This window comes from Protopterus annectens, chromosome 11.part0 (assembly GCF_019279795.1).
Source record: "Protopterus annectens isolate FY-2018-M chromosome 11.part0, PAN1.0, whole genome shotgun sequence".
Lineage (NCBI taxonomy): Eukaryota > Metazoa > Chordata > Ceratodontiformes > Protopteridae > Protopterus > Protopterus annectens.
Window position 1 is genome coordinate 49,765,957 of NC_056745.1, and position 21,662 is coordinate 49,787,618.

Consider the following 21,662-nt stretch of genomic DNA (forward strand, 5'->3'; position numbering starts at 1 on the left):
TATCTGGGGAGTACAAGTCTATGGTGGCATGGAGTTCATGGACTTTGTTAGATATACTTCTAATATTTAGGCTTAGTAGAAGGAAGTCACTTGAGTTTCTGTTGGCTGTAATATGGGATAAGTTGTGGTTTCTAGTCTGATTATGAGGATTGGGGTTGGAGATGGTAGGGCCAGGGTTGGGGTGGATGTCTCCACTTAGGGCTAGTTTTGATATGCATGAGATTATTAGTTTTCTCAGTTTTTGAATGTGTTTGTTTATAAGGGAAACTTTATGATTGTGCTCTGTGGGTAATAGGTATGGTGGGAGGGTTACTATGTTAAGTTGTAGGGATGCTTTATGTTTGTGTAATATAATTGGTAGAATATGTGGGGGGTGCATAGGGATGGTTCTTGAGCTGGTGGGAGGGGAGCTGAGTGTGGGTGAGACATGAGTGGTGGTGTGAATAGTAGTACAGTGGTAGTGGTTGAGTGGGGGAATGATGGAGCTTTGGTAGGATGTAAGATATGCAAGGAGAGTGCAGGCAGTGAGCATAGGAAAGGTAAGCTTGTATATGTTAGTTGAGGAGGTGTGATGGTAAAGGGAAGATGGAGGAGGTAGTGTTGGGTTAGCGCTGTGGTTGGCTATTGGAAAGATGGGAGGGGTTTGAGTGCAATAAAGGTGGGACCACTGGGGGCTGGAGGAAATAGGGGGCAGGGTGGGGAGCGAAGCGGGTAGAGACCCTGTCAGTTGCTTGTATGAGGGGGGGCGGGAGGGAATAGGGGGCAGGGTGGGGAGCGAAGTGGGTAGAGACCCTGTCAGTTGCTCGTATGAGGGGGCTGGAAACAATCACAAAGCAAAGACAAGTATGTGTTAAGAAACAATCACAATTGACCAAGGACTGCTCTGAAACTGTAAGTCATTTCTTAATTTCTCAGGTGGAAAAACAGGATAACCTTGTATCAGTAGGCTACTGTGGTCATAGTTTAAATTAACAAACACACAGTATTGATCAGTTATGGATGCTATTTGCTAACATTAGGGAATAAGAGAAAGTGGAAGATGTGTGTGTGTGTGTGTGTGTGTGTGTGTGTGTGTGTGTGTGTGTGTGTGTGTGTGTGTGTGTGTGTGTGTGTGTGTGTGTGGTGGGGGGTGCTGCTTACAAGCCAAAGCAGAGTGCTCTCCAGGGGAAAATGAATATTGGCTCAAACAGGTAGACACATACTCAAAGTTAACTGTAGCTGTTTGCAGACAGTTCAGACCCGGACTGCGCTTTTCCTACAAGAATGTTAAAGGTGGTACCGCAGTTGAATACTTAAGAGTGGTGTTAGGTCTAGAAAAGAAGAGTACAGAGAGGATTAAGCACTTTTGAGATGGTAAAGGCATATTATAAAGATTATAAAAAACACACTGAGCAAATAGCTACCACATGCAGGACAATGTCCTGAACCAACTACTTAGTATATGCAGATAGTGAGCCAATTGGAAGAACATTAGAAAAAAAAAACCCAGACAGTTATGCAGTCACAGATAAAAATATAGCGAGCAGCAATCTGTCGTGGTTCTCTAATGTGATTCTATCCACCAGTAAGTAACAGCACAAATATATAAAAATAAGTTAGACACTAGTATGAGCTGTCTACACACAACACAATTACGTGAATAACATTCGTGAATAAGGTGCAGCTATGCAAATAGACCATACAATACTATTATACTAAAAACAACTTGGTGCATACAAATGCTAGCATGCCATACTAACATCCAATAATAAAGCATAAATCATATTAGATGTCTAACACAATTCAACATAAACATATACAGTAGTAAAATGTCTTATACAATTCAACATAAATAGGCATTTACAGTTGTAAAACACTTACTGGAGAGACACTGAGCCTTCATGGGGCCTGTAGCAGAGTGGATTGTAGTTTTAAATATGGTGCCTGCCACAGGTAATATTTATTAACTTTGGGATTGTCTTAAGGTAATAAACAGGGAAGGGGGAGGGGAGAACAAGGGTGTGAGCAGGCAGTTCTTTGTACTGCTGCTAATGAGCCAAAGCAAAGACAAGTATGTGTTAAGAAACAGTCACAATTGACCAAGGATTGCTCTGAAACTAAGTCATTTCTTAATTTCTCAGGTGGAAAAACAGGATAACCTTGTATCAGTAGGCTACTGTGGTCATAGTTTAAATTAAAAAACACACAGTATTGATCAGTTATGGATACTATTTGCTAACAGAAGGGAATAAGAGAAAGTGGAAGATGTGTGTGTGTGTGTGTGTGTGTGTGTGTGTGTGTGTGTGTGTGTGTGTGTGGTGGGGGGGGCTGCTTACAAGCCAAAGCAGAGTGCTCTCCAGGGGAAAATGAATATTGGCTCAAACAAATAGACACATACTCAGTTAACTGTAGCTGTTTGCAGACAGTTCAGACCCAGACTGCGCTTTTCCTACAAGAATGTTAAAGGTGGTACCGCAGTTGAATACTTAAGAGTGGTGTTAGGTTCAAAGTTAACTGTAGCTGTTTGCAGACAGTTCAGACCCGGACTGTGCTTTTCCTACAAGAATGTTAAAGGTGGTACCACAGTTGAATACTTAAGAGTGGTGTTAGGTTCAAAGTTAACTGTAGCTGTTTGCAGACAGTTCAGACCCGGACTGTGCTTTTCCTACAAGAATGTTAAAGGTGGTACCGCAGTTGAATACTTAAGAGTGGTGTTAGGTTGGAGAGACACTGAGCGTTCATGGGGCCTGTAGCAGAGTGGATTGTAGTTTACATATCTCAGCAAGTGGAAAAATGTACTTTTTGGCTGAAAGAAAAACAAGTATTCCTTTTTCAATACCAGTGTCAATAATACTGGAATATCTGTCTACCCTATTTCAGTCCGGTCTATCTGCCTCTACCATTAGAGTTCATTTGGCTGCAATATCTAATTTTCATGATGGTGTCCAAGACTCTTCTTTTATGTCACACAAGTTATGCAAGACCTTCATAAAAGGTGTGAATCATCTAAGACCCCCTTTTAGAGAACCTACTCAACCATGGGACCTGTCATTAGTCCTACAAGCTTTGACAATGTCACCTTTTGAACCAGTTTTTTCTTGCAACTTCAAATATTTGTCATGGAAAACCTTGTTTTTGGTCGCCATTACGTCTGCCAGACGTATCTCTGAGCTTCAAGCCTTATGCATCAAGAGACCATATTTGATTTTTCATAGAGATAGTGTCATTGAGAACTAATCGCACCTTTCTGCCAAAAGTGATCTCTGAAATGTCCATTAATCAGACTATTGAATTGCCAGTTTTATTACCCAATCATTCAAACAGAGGAGAGTATTGCCTATATACCCTAGATATTCACATGCAAATTCGCTTCTACTTGAACAGGACTAAGGCTTTTCGTAAATCAGACCAGTTATTTTTGGCCTATTCTGGACCTAGATTAGGATGTGCTGTTGCTAAGGTCACATTGGCTAAATGGTTAAAAGACTGCGTGACCTTCATTTATAGACAACGTAATATTCCATTACCTACTACCATAAAGGCTCATTCTACAAGGTCGGTGGCAACTTCTGCTGCCTTCCATGCCAGAGCCTCTTTACATGACATTTGCGCGGCTGCAACTTGGCTACTCCTCATACCTTCATCAGTCATTACAAATTGGATTTGGCCTCCGGGGGAAGAGCATCTTTTGGTTCTATGGTGCTCAGGAATGTCCGTCCATGAGAGCCCCCCAGGAATAAAGGTAGCTGGGGACTCTGCCCCACACGTAAGGAATGAATGAGGATTAACAATATCAGATAAAGAAGTTATGTCTTAACCATAATGTTCCATCTGTATTGCTGATCCTCGTTCAGTCATTATGAACCTCCCTCCTTCCCCCTCCTGTGGCTTCTAGTGGATCTCATCATCCGGTTCTGTTAGGTAATTTGACCAGAGGTAGCCTCTACCTTCTTTTGACTTGCAAACTCAATTTGAGGTAACAGGGAAAGGGGAATTCTGGGTGAGTTTTAGTTCGAGAGCTTGTAGCTGACGCGAGCTTGGAAGATGGCCGGCTCGGTTCCGAGGTCGGAACCGATACCCACACGTAATGACTGAACAAGGATTAACAATACAGATGGACCGTTATGGTAAGACATAACTTCTTTTACTTTTTTGTGTTTTACTGTTGCAGTCCTGACTTATGGGATTTCCTGCTGTGGAAGCCCTTGGCCGACTTGACTACCAGAGTAAATATCTCCCTACTCCTCAGGCTGGCAGACACCCTACCCTGACCTCCATATGCTTGGGTACAAAGGGAGCCAGCCGAATCCATGACATCAGTCTTTTCTTGCCATCGGAACTCGAAGCAGTGTTTCAGTGCATTGGTTGGTCTTAAGGAGCATGAATATCCACAGTCTCTACTTTCTGTACTTTTTATGTTCACTTAGGCTAGTACTTTGAAGTATGTACAGTGGTAGGTTGCTCCATGTTCTTGTTAGGCTAATAGTTGCATACCTTTGCATTGTTTTGTTGATACCAACACATAATTTTAATAGTAAGTTGTCAGACCAGGCTTATTTGTATCTTGAGTTAAGTAGGACAGGTTTGGATTAGACAAGTACTTGTAAGCACAAATATCCCCTTGACACAACTGCATTTACATTTTTTTTTTATATTAAAGTAATTAGATAGGTTTGTAGGCACTCATTGAAGGAAAGATGAGTAGAACTGTGGATTAAACACTTCCAAGAGAATATAAACTTTTGAAATACTGACTTGATTTGTGATTGTAGTTTGTCAGAATTACATTGAACTTATCACTATGTGTAATAGTGGTCAAATGCCAAAGACAGCTGTCTGCTTTATTGGGATAAATGAGTTTATTCATATGCTGTTGCATTCCACTAGGATACAACGTTGTTGTAAGAATTCCTGAAGGAGCAACTAGCATTGATATCCGACAACATAGCTATTCAGGAAGACCAGATGATGATAACTATCTTGGTAAGCTGAACTTGTGTACTATGCAAATTTTTGATGGTGTTTGGTTATGAGCATAAGGATATTGTCTATTTTTAACATTTTGTTTGGGATCTCTATAAGCTTCAGCACAGGTTCAGTACGGTGTAAAGTTCATTTAAAAGAAAAATAATCAATGACAGAAGTCATTCATGAAACATGCTGTTCAACCACTGAGTAAACTTTTCGTGTGGTTTGTTTACAAATCATGGTTCCTTTTTATGTGATAAATAACATAAAAACAGAGTTCTCATTTTTCAATTTCTGAAACATTAAAATATGTTCTTCATGTTTCACTGTTGCAGTCATCACATTTGGGATGTTCATCGTGTTTCACTGTTGCAGTCATTACAGTTGGGTTATCCTGCTGGCAGGCTACCCGCAGTCGGCCCGAGTTCCAAAGTCTAGGTCTGGCGTTGGCTGCTGTCGCCTCCTCCCTGACGTCAGTGTGCCAGGGGTATAAAAGATGCAGCCGACGCCATTTTCTTAAGTCTTTCTTGCCGCGCGGTGCCCGAAGCAAAAGCAGTTCGCAAGTGCCGGTCGGCCAACTCCTGAGACTTTCAAATTCGAATTTCAGATCCAAAGTCTTCATTAAAGCTAAGTACCCCATTGGGGAAACTTTTTTCTTGCTCCAGACCAATGTCAGAAAAAGTTAATAATTGTATTTCTTGTGAGAAGCAAATGCCTCATAAGGATTTTCATTCTTACTGTATTCCTTGCCTAGGCCCTGACCACGACGTTACTAGTTGTCGGTTTTGTGCTAGATTTAACCAACGCAGTATTAAGCATCGGTACGACTTTGCATTTCATTACTTTGGCAGAAGATTCAATTATATAATGCTGTCGGAACAGCTGACTATTGGAGTTTACAACAAGCGCAAGGAAAAAGAAAAGGACAGGCATCCGAGGTCCAAAACCGACGACGAAGCTTCCGCTAGGCCTGTTGCCAGTTCTCAGTTTGGCGTTTTCACAGCCCCTGACACCCGCTACCTCAGAACCACTGGCCGCTTCCGACTCCCACGTGGAGCTGACTAGGCCGCTGGAAACTCAAGGTATTGGACACTTGGAAACTATTCCCTCAGATGGGTCTGGAGCCGCTGAGCAGGCATCCGCTTCTGAGGGTGTTTTCAGGCCTACCCAGTTATATGTAAAACCAACTTCAGCCTCAAAGGCAAAGACTAAAGCAGCTCTAAAGACAAAGAAACAAGTACAGCATTCTCCTGGACAGGCCTCCATGCCTAAAAAATAGATGCTTAAAATGGCCGAAGACCTAATTACTTTGATCAGGGGTTCCCAGCCCCCTCCTGATAAGAGGCCTAGGCAAGAGATAGAATATGAATCTTCAGATCAGGTTTCCATTTCCTCTGATTCCGCTTCTGAACAGGGATATTCTCTTCCTCCCTATGAGGATTCTGATGCGGAAGAATCTATTCCTTCAGCCTCTCCTGAGGATTATTCTTTTGGTGAGACCCTGCATACTATGAGGGAGCATTTCCACTGGGAGAGCCAAGATTACTCAGAATCCAAGAAGAGGCTCAGAGACTTCCTTTTATTACCTCAGCACAGGCCCCTTGCTATTCCTCCTGTTTTAAACATTGTAGATGATGTATTTTCAGAGTCTGTCGCCTGACTCTTTACCACCAGCTCCTGTTAAGCCAGACAGATACTACAGGGTTCCTGATTCACATAAATTTCTTTATAAAAACCCTGCTGCTGACCCAGAAACTATCTCTCAGGGTCCCAAAGGGGTCAAGGCTTTCACTGCAAAAAAACCCTATCCCCTCTGATAGGGATTCAAGGGCCCTGGACAGATGGGGGAAAAAGATTTATACTTCTGCTACTTTGGCTGTAAGAGCTTTAAGTTGTCAGTTTCATATGCTTAAATATCAGCAATATATTATGTCACTGCTTAAACAGAAAATGTTGACAAATTCAGATTGTGCAGAAAACAAAGAAATGCAGGATTTATTGCATGCAGCTGAACAAGTGGGAAAGCATACTTTGCAATGTGGTTTTTATTCTCTAGAGGCCTCCTGCAGGGCCGCTGTTACAGGGTCTGTTGTTAGGATGCATGCTTGGTTAAAAGAACAGAATCTGCCCCCTCATGTTAAAGCAAAACTATTAGATGCCCCATTACAACATGATACCTTGTTTGGTGTTAAAGCAGAAGAGGTGTTGAAGAAAATGGAGGACAAAGCTAAATCTATGCAAACAGTCAAGGATTTCTTACGGGTACAGCCACCCAGATTTAGCAGGAACTGGCCTGCAAAGAATTGGTCCTTTCCAGTGTCAGACAGGCCACAGAGAGACAGATACAGACGCCCCAGAGGCAGATAACAGCCCCAAGGCTCATACAGGTCTAAACAATGGGGTGCTTCTACCTCCAAAAGCAGGGAGGAAAAATCACAGCCATACAGGAAATAGTCTCAATGACTTTCCCCTGCCAGCACCAAGCACTTATCTTCTGGCAGCTCCTTTGGGGGGAAAACTAGCACTTTTTGCACAAAGTTGGCACATGATCACCCAGGACAAATGGGTCTTAAATATCGTATCTCAAGGTTACAGGTTCCACTTTCACACCCTGCCAAACGGTATGCCAGACCTGCCACACAATCAATGGGCAGAGGCACAAAAACAAGTTTCATCCCTCATGGACATAAGAGCCATTCAGCAAGTACCACAGCAGGAACAGGGACTAGGATTTTACTCAAGGCTATTCTTGGTGCCCAGAAAGGACAAAACCTGGAGACCAATTCTGGATCTGTCTATACTAAATACATTCCTGCATATTCCAAAATTCAAAATGTTAACTCTGCAGCAGCTTCTACCCATGCTGGGCAAGAAGGCTTGGCTTGTGGCTTTCGACCTAAAAGAGGCATACCTGCGTGTTCCAATCAGACAATCATGCAGAAGATACCTCAGATTCATAGCTGGCTCAATGCACTACCAATTCTCTGCACTGCCCTTTGGCTTATCTACTGCGCCCAGGGTCTTCACAAAATGCCTGGCACCAGTAATTGCATTTTGCAGACAAAATAGGAATACAAATATATCCTTACTTGGACGACTGACGTATTCAAGCAGAGAACAAGGACATTCTACTACAGCGTCTGGCATTTGTAAAAAGATTACTAACAGGCCTAGGGTACACAGTCAACGAAAAGAAATCAAAACTTGTACCCTCTCAAGAGATAATATTCCTGGGTGCAAGCTTAAATACAACTGTCCAGATGGCTTATCTCACGCCAGAAAAACAAAGGCAACTGACTACTTATTCCAAAATGTTGGCAACAAAGACCCAGTTATCTGCAAGAAAAATTCTGCAGGCTTTGGGTTTCATGGCATCCTGCATTCTGTTAATTCCATATGCAAGACTGCATATGAGGAAACTTCAATGGTATCTGAAAAGTGTTTGGGCTCAACATTGCCACAGCCTGGAAACAATAATTACCCTCATTCCCTGCATACAACAGGAGTTTCAATGGTGGGCAAAAGTCTGTCACCACAGCACGGGACAGCCATTCACCTTACCCACAGCCAGGCAAACATTGACAACAGATGTATCAGATTATGCCTGGTGGGCCCCATATGGCAGGAAGATTTATTCAGGGCACATGGTCCGCAAGTCAAATGCATCTACATTATCAGTCAAAAAGAGATGCTAGCAGTTCAAAATGCCCTGGCAGCCTTCAAGGATCTACTTCATCCAGGACAACTACTGATAAAGACGGACACTACTACAGTCATGTGGTACATAAACAAGCAGGGGGGCACACATTCCTACCCTCTCTGCAGACTAGCCATGAACTTGTGGGACACAGCATTGACTTACCAAGTACATCTGCAAGCACAATTCCTGCCAGGAGGGAGAAATATTCTGGCAGACGAACTAAGCAGAAACCTAATGGATCCCCACGAGTAGAAATTGGATCCACAAGTCTTCAGCATGATAACAAGGAACTGGGGATGCCCGGACATAGACCTATTTGCCTCCCCTCACAACTGCCAACTACAGAGATTCTGCACAAGGACTTTTCACAAGCAAGCGTGGAAAGTGGATGCTCTATCTTTCAGCTAGAAAAACCTAACAGTATATGCCTTTTCTCCTCTGCCTCTCCTCCCCAAGGTACTCCTTGGGGTCAGACAAGAGAAGCCAAAAATGATGCTGATTGCCACAGACTGGCCCTGCCAGCACTGGTACCCAATCCTAAAGAGCTTGTCTCAAGGCCCAGCTTACACATTACCTCAAATTCTTCACTTATTGACCCAACAGGACAGTCAGATACTGCGCAGCCAACACAGGACCTTAAACCTGGCAGCATGGCGAATAATGTAGCCACACCTCTCTCTAAAGCAGTGATGGATGTTATTTTGGAGGCCAGGAGGCCTAGCACCAGAAAATCTTATGCAGAAAAATGGAAGAGATTCTGTGCTTGGAACCAGGCACAAGGGATTGACACGATTGTTCCAAATATTCCTCAGATTTTACAATACTTAACTGAGATGCTGGATAAAGGCCTTTCCTTTTCATCAATTAAAATTCATGCCTCTGCCATTTCAGCTCATTACAATACAGAACCACCTATTTTTTCTCATCTGTTACTAAGACAGTACCTCAGAGGAGCAAAAAACATAAGACCCCCAAGGAGAGCACCAATACCTGCATGGGACCTCAACTGTGTCTTGGAAAAGCCCACACTGCCTCCGTTTGAGCCAGCCTCTGCAGCTGATATAAAATTCTTATCCTGGAAAACAGCTCTGCTCCTAGCAATAACCTCCGCTAGACGAGTCTCAGAGTTACAGGCACTCATGGCCGTGGAACCTTTTATCATTTTCCATCCTGACAGGGTTTCTCTGAGGACAAACCCTACATTTATGCCTAAGATAGTGTCCAGTGTTGCCCTTAACCAAACAATTCATTTGCCTACCTTTTACCCAAACCCACAGAATAAGGGTGAGAGACTTCTGCATTCTTTGGACATTCACAGGCAGCTACGCTTCTACTTGGACAGAACCAAAGCTTTGAGAAAGACTGAACAACTTCTAGTGGCATATGCTGCAGGATCACAAGGAAAGCCTATCTCAAAGCAGACTATTTCAAAGTGGATAGGCCACTGCATTCGTTTCTGCTATTCACAGCATGGCAAATCAGTGCCTAAGGGCATTAGGCCTCATTCAACCAGAGCAGCAGCCACTTCAGCAGCCTTCCTCAGAGGAGTACCAACCAAAGACATCTTAGAGGCTGCAACTTGGAGTTCAGTGCATACTTTTACAAAGCACTATCACTTACCTCTCTACTCTAAATCTAGGGCAGGCTCTGCCACTGCAGTTCTGCAGGGCCTGATAGCCGCTCCTAATCCTATTTAGCACCAGCCTCCCAACCTTAGCTTTGGGATTCAACCCATGTGTATTGACTGCAGCAGTGAAACACGATGAACATAGTACAGTTGTGTACCTACCATAAATGTAGATGTTCGAGTGTATTCACTGTTGCAGTCCAGTTTTCCCTCCCTCCATCCCCCTTTGTCTTGCTGGGACTTATCTGTACTTTTCTATTCTATACAACCTATGTGGTGTATTTGCTTATAGATGAAGGAAAAGTTGTTTTTTGTGTATGCATGCTTATTGGCATATTTTTTTAGCCTACTTTTTTAGGGGCACCTGACATCTGGGGCAAGAAAAACTGAAGAAAATGGCGTTGGCTGCATCTTTTATACCCCTGGCGCACTGACATCAGGGAGAAGGCGACAGCAGCCAACGCTGGACCTAGACTTTGGAACTCGGGCTGACTGCTGGTAGCCTGCCAGCAGGATAACCCAATTGTAATGACTGCAGCAGTGAATACAATTGAACATCTACATTTATGGTAGGTACACAGCTGTACTTTATCCCTGCTGGTGTAGCCCTTGGCCGGCCTTAATACCAGAGACTAAGTATTTCTGCATCGGTTGCTGTCGCTTAAAGACTGACGTCAAGTCGTCATGGGTATAAAGGAAGGAAGCCGACGCCATTACAACAGTCTTTCTTGATGTGGAGCCTGAAGCAGAAGCAGTTCGCATGAGTGCCGGTCAGCTGCTACCTGAGTTTCATTTCCAAGCTGAAGTCTTCGAAAGTTAAGTACCCCATTGGGCATCCTTTTTTCTTGCACTAACCGATGTCAGAAAAAGTTAATAATTGTCTTGCCTGTGGAAGGCAAATACCACACCAGGACTTCCACTCCTACTGCATCACTACTTGTCTAGGCCCTGACCATGACATCCCTCATCGGTTCTATGCTTTGTTTAACACCAGAACTATTCGTCGTCGGGCCCTTATTGTAGCCAGATATTTCCATTTACAGTCCTCGAATTCCTATATGGCTTCCATAAGCCACCTGGCGGCAGACCTTCTGAAAAAAGTAAAGATAAAGACAGAGACAGACTGCACAGGACTAAACCTTCCGATGACACTTCTGCCAAGCTGGTTATCAGTCCTCCTGAATTCAGTGATGTGCTTTCGCAGCCCCTGAAGCTCTCTTCAGTTAATTTGCAGGCCTCTACCAAGATGCTTTTGGAGTCTGGTATGCCACAGAACTCTTCTTCATCATCTAAGGATCCTGCGGTCAACTCTACCTTGGATGGGTCCGGAGCCACTGTGCAGGCATCGGCTTCTGAGGAAGTCCTTCGCAACACCAAATCCAGACATAAACCAACGTCTTCTTTCACGGCTACAGTTCTTTCTAAACCAACCGAGTTCCTTAGGCCCAGGGGTCGAACCACTCCCAAGAAACCGACTTCTAGCCATTCTTTGGTGCTTGCTCCCTTGCTTCAGTCACAAATGCTTAGAATGGCAGAGGACCTTATCATGCTGATTAGAGGAAGCCAAGCCACTCCCTCAAAAAGAAAAAGAGATCTGTCTCCAGACGTTTTGTCTGAACAAGAGTCAGTTTAATCTGATGTATCTGACTATGAAGACATGCAGCTCCTCTCTATATATGAGGATTCTGATGCAGAGGAATCTATTCCTTCCGCCTCTCCCCCAGAGAATTTTTCCTTTGGGGAAACCCTGCATACTTTAAGGGAACATTTCAAATGGGAGAGTCAAGACTACCCACAGTCTAAAAAGAGACTCTGAGTTCCTGGACCTTCCACAGCACAGGCCCTTAGCCATCCTCCCAGTCCTAGATGTGGTAGATGATGTCTTCCTTGAATCCATCTTGACTCCAGACACCCACCCTCCTGCTCCCAGAAAGCCAGACGGGTACTACAGAGTCCCTGACTGTCACAAATATCTCTTTAAAAACCCAACAGCAGACCCTGAGATCATTACTCCAGTCCCAAAAGGGGTTAAAGCTACTTCAGCTAAGAATCCCACCTCCCTCAGACAGGGATTCCAGAGCACTGGACAGATGGGGTAAAAAAGTATACACCTCAGCTACTTTTGCTATCAGGGCACTCAATTGTCAGTTCCATATGCTTAAATATCAGCAACATACCTTGGAACTCCTTAAACAAAAAATGTCCTCCTTTCCTGCATGGGCAAATTTAAAGATTTACAGGAATTAATGCACTCTGCTGGTCAAGTAACTAAACACACGTTGCACTGCGGTTTGATGCCCTAGAAGCTTGCTGCAGGGCAGCAGTCACTGGATCTGTCATTAGAAGACATGCATGGCTTAAGGAACAACCCCTGCCAGACCATGTCAAATCAAAATTGTTGGATGCACCCTTGCACAAAGATAACTTATTTGGTACTTAAGCAGAAGAGGTGATAAAAAGATGGAAGAAAAAGCAAAATCTATGCAGACTGTTAAAGATTTCTTACAGGTACAGCCCCCTAGGTTCAGCAGGCATTTTCCTTCCAAACACTGGTCCTTTCCTGCACCTAGTAAACAGGGCCAGCCTAAGCCCCATGGAAACAGACCTCCAAGATAGCAGTCCCATGAGTTGCAGAGATCTAAGCAGTGGACTGCTTCCATTTCAAAACCAGGGAGTTCTATGCCACCCCCTTATGGTAAAAACTCACAATGACTCACCCCCTCCTGACCTCACCTCTGCCCACCATCACATAGCCTTAGGAGGAAAACTCTCTTTTCACTCAAGCTCCTGGGCCACCATTACCAAGGACCAATGGGTTCTGAACATTGTGTCTCAGGGGTACAAATTCTCCTTCCACACCCTTCCAACCCCAAAAGGGTTCTCAGATCTACCACCAAATCAGTGGGCAGAGGCTCAAAAGCAAATCCATACCCTGCTGTTCTTGGAAGCAGTAGAACACATTCGTGCAGAGCAGGTAGGTCAAGGCTTCTATTCGAGACTTTATCTGGTACCCAAAAAAGAGGGCACTTGGCTCCCCATCCACGATCCATCCATTCTAAAAACCTTCCTGGTGATCCCAAAATTCAAAATGCTCACCATCTGGCAGCTTCTGCCCATGCTGTCCAAGGATGCTTGGCTAGTCACCCTGGACCTAAAAGAGGCCTACCTCCACATTCCTATCAGGGAGTCCTGCAGAAAATATCTTCGGTTCAGGGCAGGATCTCAACACTTTCAGTTCTCTGTGTTTCCCTTTGGCTTATCTACTGCTCCCAGAGTTTTCACAAAATGCCTGGCTCCGGCCATTGCTTTTTGCAGACAAAGAAATACTCAAATTTACCCCTACTTAGATGATTTCCTTATTCAGGCAGAGAGCCAGGAAAAGCTGCTCAGAGATCTGGCCTTTGTCAAGGACCTACTAACCTTTTTAGTGTACACAATCAATGAAAAGAAATCCAAACAGGTACCCACCAAAAGGAAAATCTTCCAGGGAGCAAGTCTGGACACAGCATCCCAGATGGCATGCCTAACACCAGAGAAACAAAGTTTCCTATCAACTTACTTCTCTCAACTGGCCTCCAGGCCCCAGCTTTCTGCAAGGGAAGTCCTGCAAGCCCTGGGGTTCATGGCATCTTGCATACTCCTTATTCCATAAGCCAGACTGCATATGAGGAAACATCAATGGTACCTAAAGAGCCTTTGGTGTTGACACTCTCAAGATCTGGAAATTCTTTTGCCTATTATTCCTTGCCTGAAGGAATTTCTTTGGTGGGCAACAGCCTGCTCCCACAACAAGGTACTGCCTTTCTTCCCACATCCCACTGCCCAGACCCTCACCATAGATGCATCAGACTATGCTTGGGGTGTACACCTGGATGGCAGGTGCATACAGGGCCCCCAGCAACTCCCCCTGCACATCAGTCTAAAAGAGATGATGGCTGTGCAGCAGGCCTTGATAGCTTTCAAACCCCTTCTCTCTCCAGGGGTTCTCCTGATCAAAACAGACAACACCACAGTGATGTGATACATCAACAAACAGGGAGGGACTCACTCTTACCTGCTGTGCAGGCTGGCCATGACCCTTTGGTTCACAGCCTCTTCCTTGCATCTACACCTGCTCGCACAATACCTGCCAGGCTCTCTCAACTCCCTGGCAGACCAGTTAAGCAGAAAACTGTTGGACCACCATGAGTGGCAGCTCAACAGAAACACCTTCTTACTAATAACTCAGAAATGTGGACCCCGGAGGTCGACCTCTTTGCCTCCCACACCAGTCATCAGCTCATTAAATTCTGCACCAGGGAGCATCATTGCATGGCATAGAAAGTAGATGCCTTATCGTTCCCCAGGGTAAACCTCTCGGTCTATGCCTTTCCTCCCGTACCTCTCATTCCCAAGGTACTGATCAAAGTAAGGGAGGAAAAAACAAGGACCATTCTCATAGCTCCAGACTGGCCTGGACAGCTTGCTGCTCAGCCTGTCCCCACTGCCCCATGGAATATTCTCAGATTCCCAACCTCTTAACCCAGAGGGAAGGGGAATTCATGCACCCCCAATTGCAGACACTTATTTTGCCAGCTTGGCTTATAACCTGACCCCGCACCAATCTACCCTCCTTAGTAAACAGGTTCAGGATGTTATCCGAGAGGCCAGATGCCCTAGCACCAGAAAGTCTTATGCATATAAAAGGAAAAGGTTTTGCACCTGGATCCAGGCTAAGGAAGCCAATACAGCACAGCCCTCCATCCCTCTCATCCTGGATTACTTAGCTGACCTACTACACAGTGGTCTCTCTTTCTCCTCTATAAAAATTCACGCCTCTGCTATTTCCACTCATTTTCCCACTGAGCAGCCTCTTTTTTCACACCCTCTGATCAGACAGTTCCTCAGAGGGGCTAACAACTTGAGGCCCCCCCCCCATAAGGGCACCAACACCGGCTTGGGACCTTAACTTTGTCTTGGAAAAGCTCACCCTGCCTCCATTCAAACCAGCTTCTTCTGCAGAGCTAAAATTTCTCTTTTGGAAGACAACCTTCCTCCTGGCCATCACTTCAGCCAGAAGAGTCTCTGAGATGCAAGCACTCATGGCAGTGGAACCCTTCATCATCTTCCATGCAGACAGGGTATCCTTCAGAACTAATCTATCATTCATGCCCAAGGTGGTATCCAATGTGGCTCTCAACCAATCCATCCATTTGCCCACCTTCTTTACTAACACTCAAAACAAGGGAGAAAGGATTCTGCACTCTCTGTCTGTGCACAGACAGCTCAGATACTATCTGGACAGGACTAAACCCTTCAGAAAGTCTGATCAACTGCTGGTTAGCTTTGCTTCAGGGGCAGAGGGCAAAGCCATCTCCAAACAAACAATTTCCAATTGGATAGCACACTGCATCCATTTCTGCTACAAACAGCATGGCAAGCCTCCCCCCAAGGGGGTCAGGACCCACTCCACCAGAGCAGCCTCCACCTCTGCAGCATTCCTCAGAGGAGTCCCCACCAGGGACATCCTGGAGGATTGCACCTGGACATCTGTTCACACCTTTACCAAACATTACCACCTGCCTCTCTTTTCAGGCAGGTTTTGACTCTGCAGTCTTGCAGGGCATGCTAGTCAGCCCCTAGCTTCCCCAACTGCCTCCACCCATTTCCTCAGCTTTGGGAATCTACCCAAATGTGATGACTGCAACAGTGAAACACGAAGAACATAGTACAGTTGTGTACACTCACCATAAATGTAGATGTTCGAGTGTCTTCACTGTTGCAGTCCTGGTTTCCCTCCCTCCTTCCCCCTTTTTCTTTTTGTTGTTCTCCTTTCCTTAGAAGGGACATATTGGTATATTTTTCCACTGGTAGGGTCCTGCCACCAGAGCCTGTCCTCCTACTTTGGGGGCCCCTGACCGGTTAGGGCAAGAAAAACTGACGTCGACGTCGACTGCCTTCCTTTATACCCCTGACAACCTGACGTCAGTCTTCAAGCGACATTAACCGACGCAGAAATACTAAGTCTCTGGTATTCAGGCCAGCTGAGGGCTACCCCAGCAGGGATAACCCAAATGTGATGACTGCAACAGTGAAGGTACTCAAGCATCTACATTTCTGGTAAGTGTACACAGCTGTACTTTATTTGATCACTGTGTGGGCACAGTAGTCTGTTGTATATTGCAGCTGTTATGATAAACTGACTAAATAGTTTATTTATGCAAAGAAAAATAATGTTAAGGAATTGTAGGACAGTACACTGGTACAATGGTTAGCACTGGTACCTCACAGCTCTCTATTTCACCTGTTTGGTTCTCAGATGTGGTGCAGTTTTGAAGAGGCTATCCACCTGTGTCAATGTGGGTTTTTGCTGGATGCTCTGATTTTTCCCACATTCCGAAGGCATGCTGCTGGTGAAATGTCATTCCTCCAAGTTATCCATAGGTGTACATACAGACTGGTGCATGTGTGTGTGTGTGTCTGCTGAGTACTATGATGGACTGACGTCTTATCCTGGATTCATTTCTCTGCCTTGCATCCACCGAGTGCTGGTTAAGTTCTGGTTGTCATGTAACTTTGAAATGGATAAATTAGGTACCAGAGGATGTGTGGGTGAGTGAATTAATTATTTATAAATTTTGTCATTTTAATTAATTAGCTATTTGAATCATGACATACCACTATGTATTCATCAGGTCATAGTCATGCCTTATGTACTGAAAAGTCATAAGATATTGAAATTAGTTGTTTAGTATGCAACTTGATCTTTAATGCTAGCACATCAGAAGCTTGTGCGCTCTGTCTCTCTCTCTCTATCTCTGTCTCTGCAGACAGGTATATAATGTGGATTAAAATTGCCTGTTGGAATTCCAACTGCAGTCCTTAGAATAATCAGACTATCAACACAGAAATAGCAAATCAGAACTAATTCTAGATGTTGATGTATGTGTAGTATTTGCCATATTCTGAGGCACAATTTATGCACATTTGTATGTGTGTGTGCGTGTTTGTTTGTATGTGTGCATTTTTGTGTGTGTATATATGTATGTGTGCGCACACGTGTTGTTGTGCATGTGTGTGTATATATGTATGTGTTGGATCTATAGCCTTTCATGTCATGTGGCACAAGAGTCTCCATTAAAACACTTTTAGTGATGGTGTTGTAGAAAAAAGGCATATTTCATGACCATATGACACATACCTGGTTATTATTTTTTCTTGTAGTCGATTATTTGGATGTTAGTAAAAGTGAAGTTTATTGATTAAGATTGGGAGACAGAAAATAGAAAGGATGGAAAAGTCTGAGTTTGTTAAAGCTGTTGGACCCAATTGCTGATTGTATGGCAAATAGTGGCGAAATAGTGTTTTCTTTAGAGGACTTTCCAGAAGATTTCCAACTGGCTGTATCTGATAATTTGCCTTGGGACCAGCTGATGTTGATCTTTAGGAGAAAACTTGAAAAAATGCTTACTTGACTTGATAATTATATTGCTGACACCAAGGACAGAGATGCTGTGGTGGTGGATGCCTTAAACTTACATCCTGTAGCCACTGAAGAAATATAAAGGGAGAATAAGGAATTACATGAACGGTACACATATTTAAAGTCTGAAATGGAGAGAGTCATGAAGAGAAAAAGTAATATTCATGGTAATGGAGTACCTAGAAGGGGACAGGATAATTTGGCTTATGAAAATACAGATCTGATGTTGTTAATCTTCTTTCCATTCATCATTGATGGGTTGTCAGTTCCATCCTCGGAACCGAGTTGGCCAAATACCAAGCTCGCGCCAGCCATAGTGCCTTTCTCCCTGTTACCTCAGATCTCATTTGCCTCGTAGCCGTAAAGCATGTTAAGTCTAAAGTACTGAAATTGTCTTTGGAGCATAAGTCTGCCTCATAGCCGCCAACCTCTTCTGCTCTGATTACGACTATTCCTTTGTTGGCACCTGTTTCGGGTCTGATTTTGTCTACAGCATCGACTACTGATTTTCCAAAGGGTGCTCCTACTTCGACACTGAATGCCGCTTTGATGCCTAACTCTGCGATTCCATTTACTACTGAACCTTCTGTGTTGGAACTAAGTGCCCTTCCGACACCGAGTCCTTTTATGGTTCCAATAATGACAATTTTGACACCATTGGTTCCTGTCTCCAAACTTGAGACATTGGTGCCGATAGACTCCACACCACGGACCCGATACTCTCCTTCAGCAGATCCTTTTCTAGGTCAAGTATATAGTCCGTTCCTAGAATGACCTGACTCCCTGTCGGGAGCGTCCATAGATCCACCAGGAGCCTTTCCAAGTTTGACGTGGTGCATCTTGTGGATCAGCTGTTGACAGCTAGGGGATACCCACTCCGTCTAGGACCCATCTGCTTGCAGGATCTGGGTTGGTTTCTCCACGGACTCCATTCTGTTCTCTTCCTTTGACCATACCAGTTCCAAAGTCTTCAGCTCCGATGTCCTATTCGGAACCCCCCCCCATCTTGGCACCAGTAGTGGATCACACTGTGGCTCTGGGACTGTCCCTTTGGCCTTCAGTTCCTTCAGAACCAAGTCTTCCTCAGCTTCATGATTGGGCTGCAAGCTCTTCAGCTTGGAGTACGGTTCTGAGTGTGTCTACGGTTCCGTCCATGGTGCCGGGAGCTCTGTCTGCACTGATCCTGGTTGAGGCTCCACCCTCGAGAGCTTGTTCAGCAGAGCGGGGTGTGACCCCGGTTCCAAGGTTGTCCCTCTCAGTTCCAGGATTCTAACCTCTTCGGGCAGACCTGCTTTCTGAGCTACGGAGAGGGCAGTTGCTTCTGGAAGCATTCCACTGATGTCGGAACCCCAGACCTGCTTTTCCCCTGAGCTACAGCTGACACAAGCCACCACCCTGGGACACCAAGTAGGAAAGTCGTGCAAGACCCCATTACAGGGTGCCCCCTCTTCTGAGTTCTTCTCAGAGGCCCCCGCTGAGGAGACACCATGGAAGGGATTGTGCAAGAGGAAGCACATAAACTCCCCTGAAGTCTCTGACAGAGGATATGGATTTCGATGATGGGGAAGAATCCCCACGGTCAACCCCTGATGATGTCTCTTTTGGGGACATCCTTGAAACAGAGGGGTGATTGGAAGCCCACCAACCCTTCTTCCAAAGAGTCCATGTTTCTGCAGGCTTTCCATGCCTGGCCATCTACCTCTTGGGTGACCCTGCCTGTGGATGAGCTGGTACAACTCTTGGTCCAGCGCCCCTGGAAGAACCCTGATTATGTTGAGTCAGTCCCTTAGAGACCTGACAAGATACTACCCCCCCCCCCGAGGAGACCCCACATTAGCCTAGAGGTTTACCAGTTGATGCTATGGTGGTGGTGGCGGGCACGAAAAAGGATCTCGCCGAAGAGAGTCATACTGTTCATCCACCAAACAGGGAGTCCCGGGCTGTGGACAGATTAGGGAAGTGAGTTTTTGCTTCAGCGACTTTTGCCATATGGTCTCTGGATTACTTGGCACATTTTTTCTGGGGCTCCAAAGAGACTTGGTTTCTGAACTCTCTGGAACGGTCACAGGACAGCTGTCTGATGGTGTAAGAGACAAAGTTACGTCACAGCTCACACCCCTGGAATCTTGTCTCCAGTTCGTCCATGAGGTTGCTCTCACATGCAACCAAAGGAGTGGCTAGAGCGGCAGGTTCAGGCATAGTTATGAGACGCCATGCCTGGATATGCCTCGGTGACTTCGTGGACCCTTACAAGTCTTCCTTCCTGAGTGGTTCAATCGAAGCGTCTTCCCTTTTTGGCACTAAGGTGAAAGACACCCTGACCAGGAAGTGAGAAGGATGGTAAGACCCTGTCTGCCGTAGGTCTATACTTTTCCAATCCACAGCGTTCCTTTTCCTGGAACCAGAGGAGTAGGAAAATATGGCCAAAATCTCAGGGTCTTTTCCATGCCACACGTGGAGATGACACCCCCAGGGACAGAGGGGGTTACGATTCTGGAAGACGCCCCTACCGAGGTGGGGGGGGGGTCCGCATAATCAGGGACTCGGATTCTTTCTCTGGGCAGCCCTACCAGTGCTCCTGAAGAGCGGCCTGATTGCTTTCCTCTGGAAGCAGTCGGGGGACGTTTCTCTCTGCACCACGCTGTCTGGCATTCAATAAATTCCAACCGTTGAGTGCAGAAAATTATAATCAGAGGCTACACCATTCCCCTCATCACTTATCCAAAGCTTCCAACAAAACTTCCTGATGTTCCACCCAGTCAAAAGGAAGAAGCATCCGCAGAAATAAACAAGCTGTGTCAAAAAAGTCATCCAAACAGTCCTAACAGACCAATGCAGATCCAGATTCTACTCAAGATTCTTGTTGGTGCCAAAAACGACAGGGGACTGGAGACTAATTCTGGATCTCAACAATTTGAACAAATCCGTTGCCCAAACGAAATTCCGGATGGTCATGGTTCAGTCCATGCTCCCCTTTCTAAGGGAAGGTGATTGGATCTGCTCGATAGATCTCCGGGATTGCGTATTACTACATCAAAATGGACAAACACTCTAGGAGCCAATTACTACCAATTTCATGCCCTGCTATTCGGACTCTCTACAGCCCCCAGAGTGTTCACAAAGTGCATGGCAGTGGTCACAGCTCACTTGAGACTGCAAGGATTCCGGGTGTTTCTGTATTTGGACGGTTGGCTCTTTACCGCCCCCACCAAGCATCTTCTGGTAGCAGCCCTGCAGTACACTCCTTCCCTTCCGAGACTTTTGGGAATGATGGTAAATTAGAAGAAATCTAACCTGGGTCCGACCTAGTCCATAGAGTTCATTGGAGCAGTCTTCGATACCCGATGTTCTTCGTGTTTCACTGTTGCAGTCATTACATTTGAGTTATCCTGTTGGCAGGTTGCCCTCAGTCGGCCTGAATTCCAAAGTCTTGGGTCCTGCTTTGGTTGCTGTTGCCTCTTCCCTGACATCAGGTCGTCAGGGGTACAAAAGATGCAGCCAACGCCATTTTATTTGGTCTTTCTGGCCGTGCGGTGCCCGAAGCAGAAGCAGTTTGCAAGTGCCGGTAGGCCGACTCCTGAGATTTTCGTGTTCGAGTTTCAGATCCGAAGTCTTCATTAAAAGCTAAGTACCCCATTGGGGAAACTTTTTTCTTGCTCCAGACCGATGTCAGAAAAAGTTAATAATTGTATTTCTTGTGGGAAGCAAATACCTCATAAGGACTTTCATTCTTACTGTTTTCCTTGCCTAGGCCCTGACCACGATGTTGCTAGTTGTTGGTTTTGTGCTAGATTTAACCAACGCACTATTAAGCATCGGTACGATTTTGCATTAAGCTATTTTGGGCGAAGATTTAATTATACAATGTCGTCGGACAGCCATCTGACTACCGGAGTTCACAAAAAACGCAAAGAAAAAGACGGGCA

The 21,662-nt window shown here is 45.1% G+C and overlaps 1 protein-coding gene across 1 annotated transcript in view; it reads left to right on the top strand.

Moving 5' to 3' along the window:
- ADAMTS20 (ADAM metallopeptidase with thrombospondin type 1 motif 20) overlaps window positions 1-21,662 on the top strand; it is a 3,636,702-nt gene that overhangs the window by 1,351,277 nt on the left and 2,263,763 nt on the right. The window contains exon 16 of the mRNA XM_044087413.1: window positions 4,867-4,962. Within this exon, the coding sequence (XP_043943348.1) occupies window positions 4,867-4,962 (96 nt within the window). The remainder of the gene's footprint in view (window positions 1-4,866; window positions 4,963-21,662) is intronic.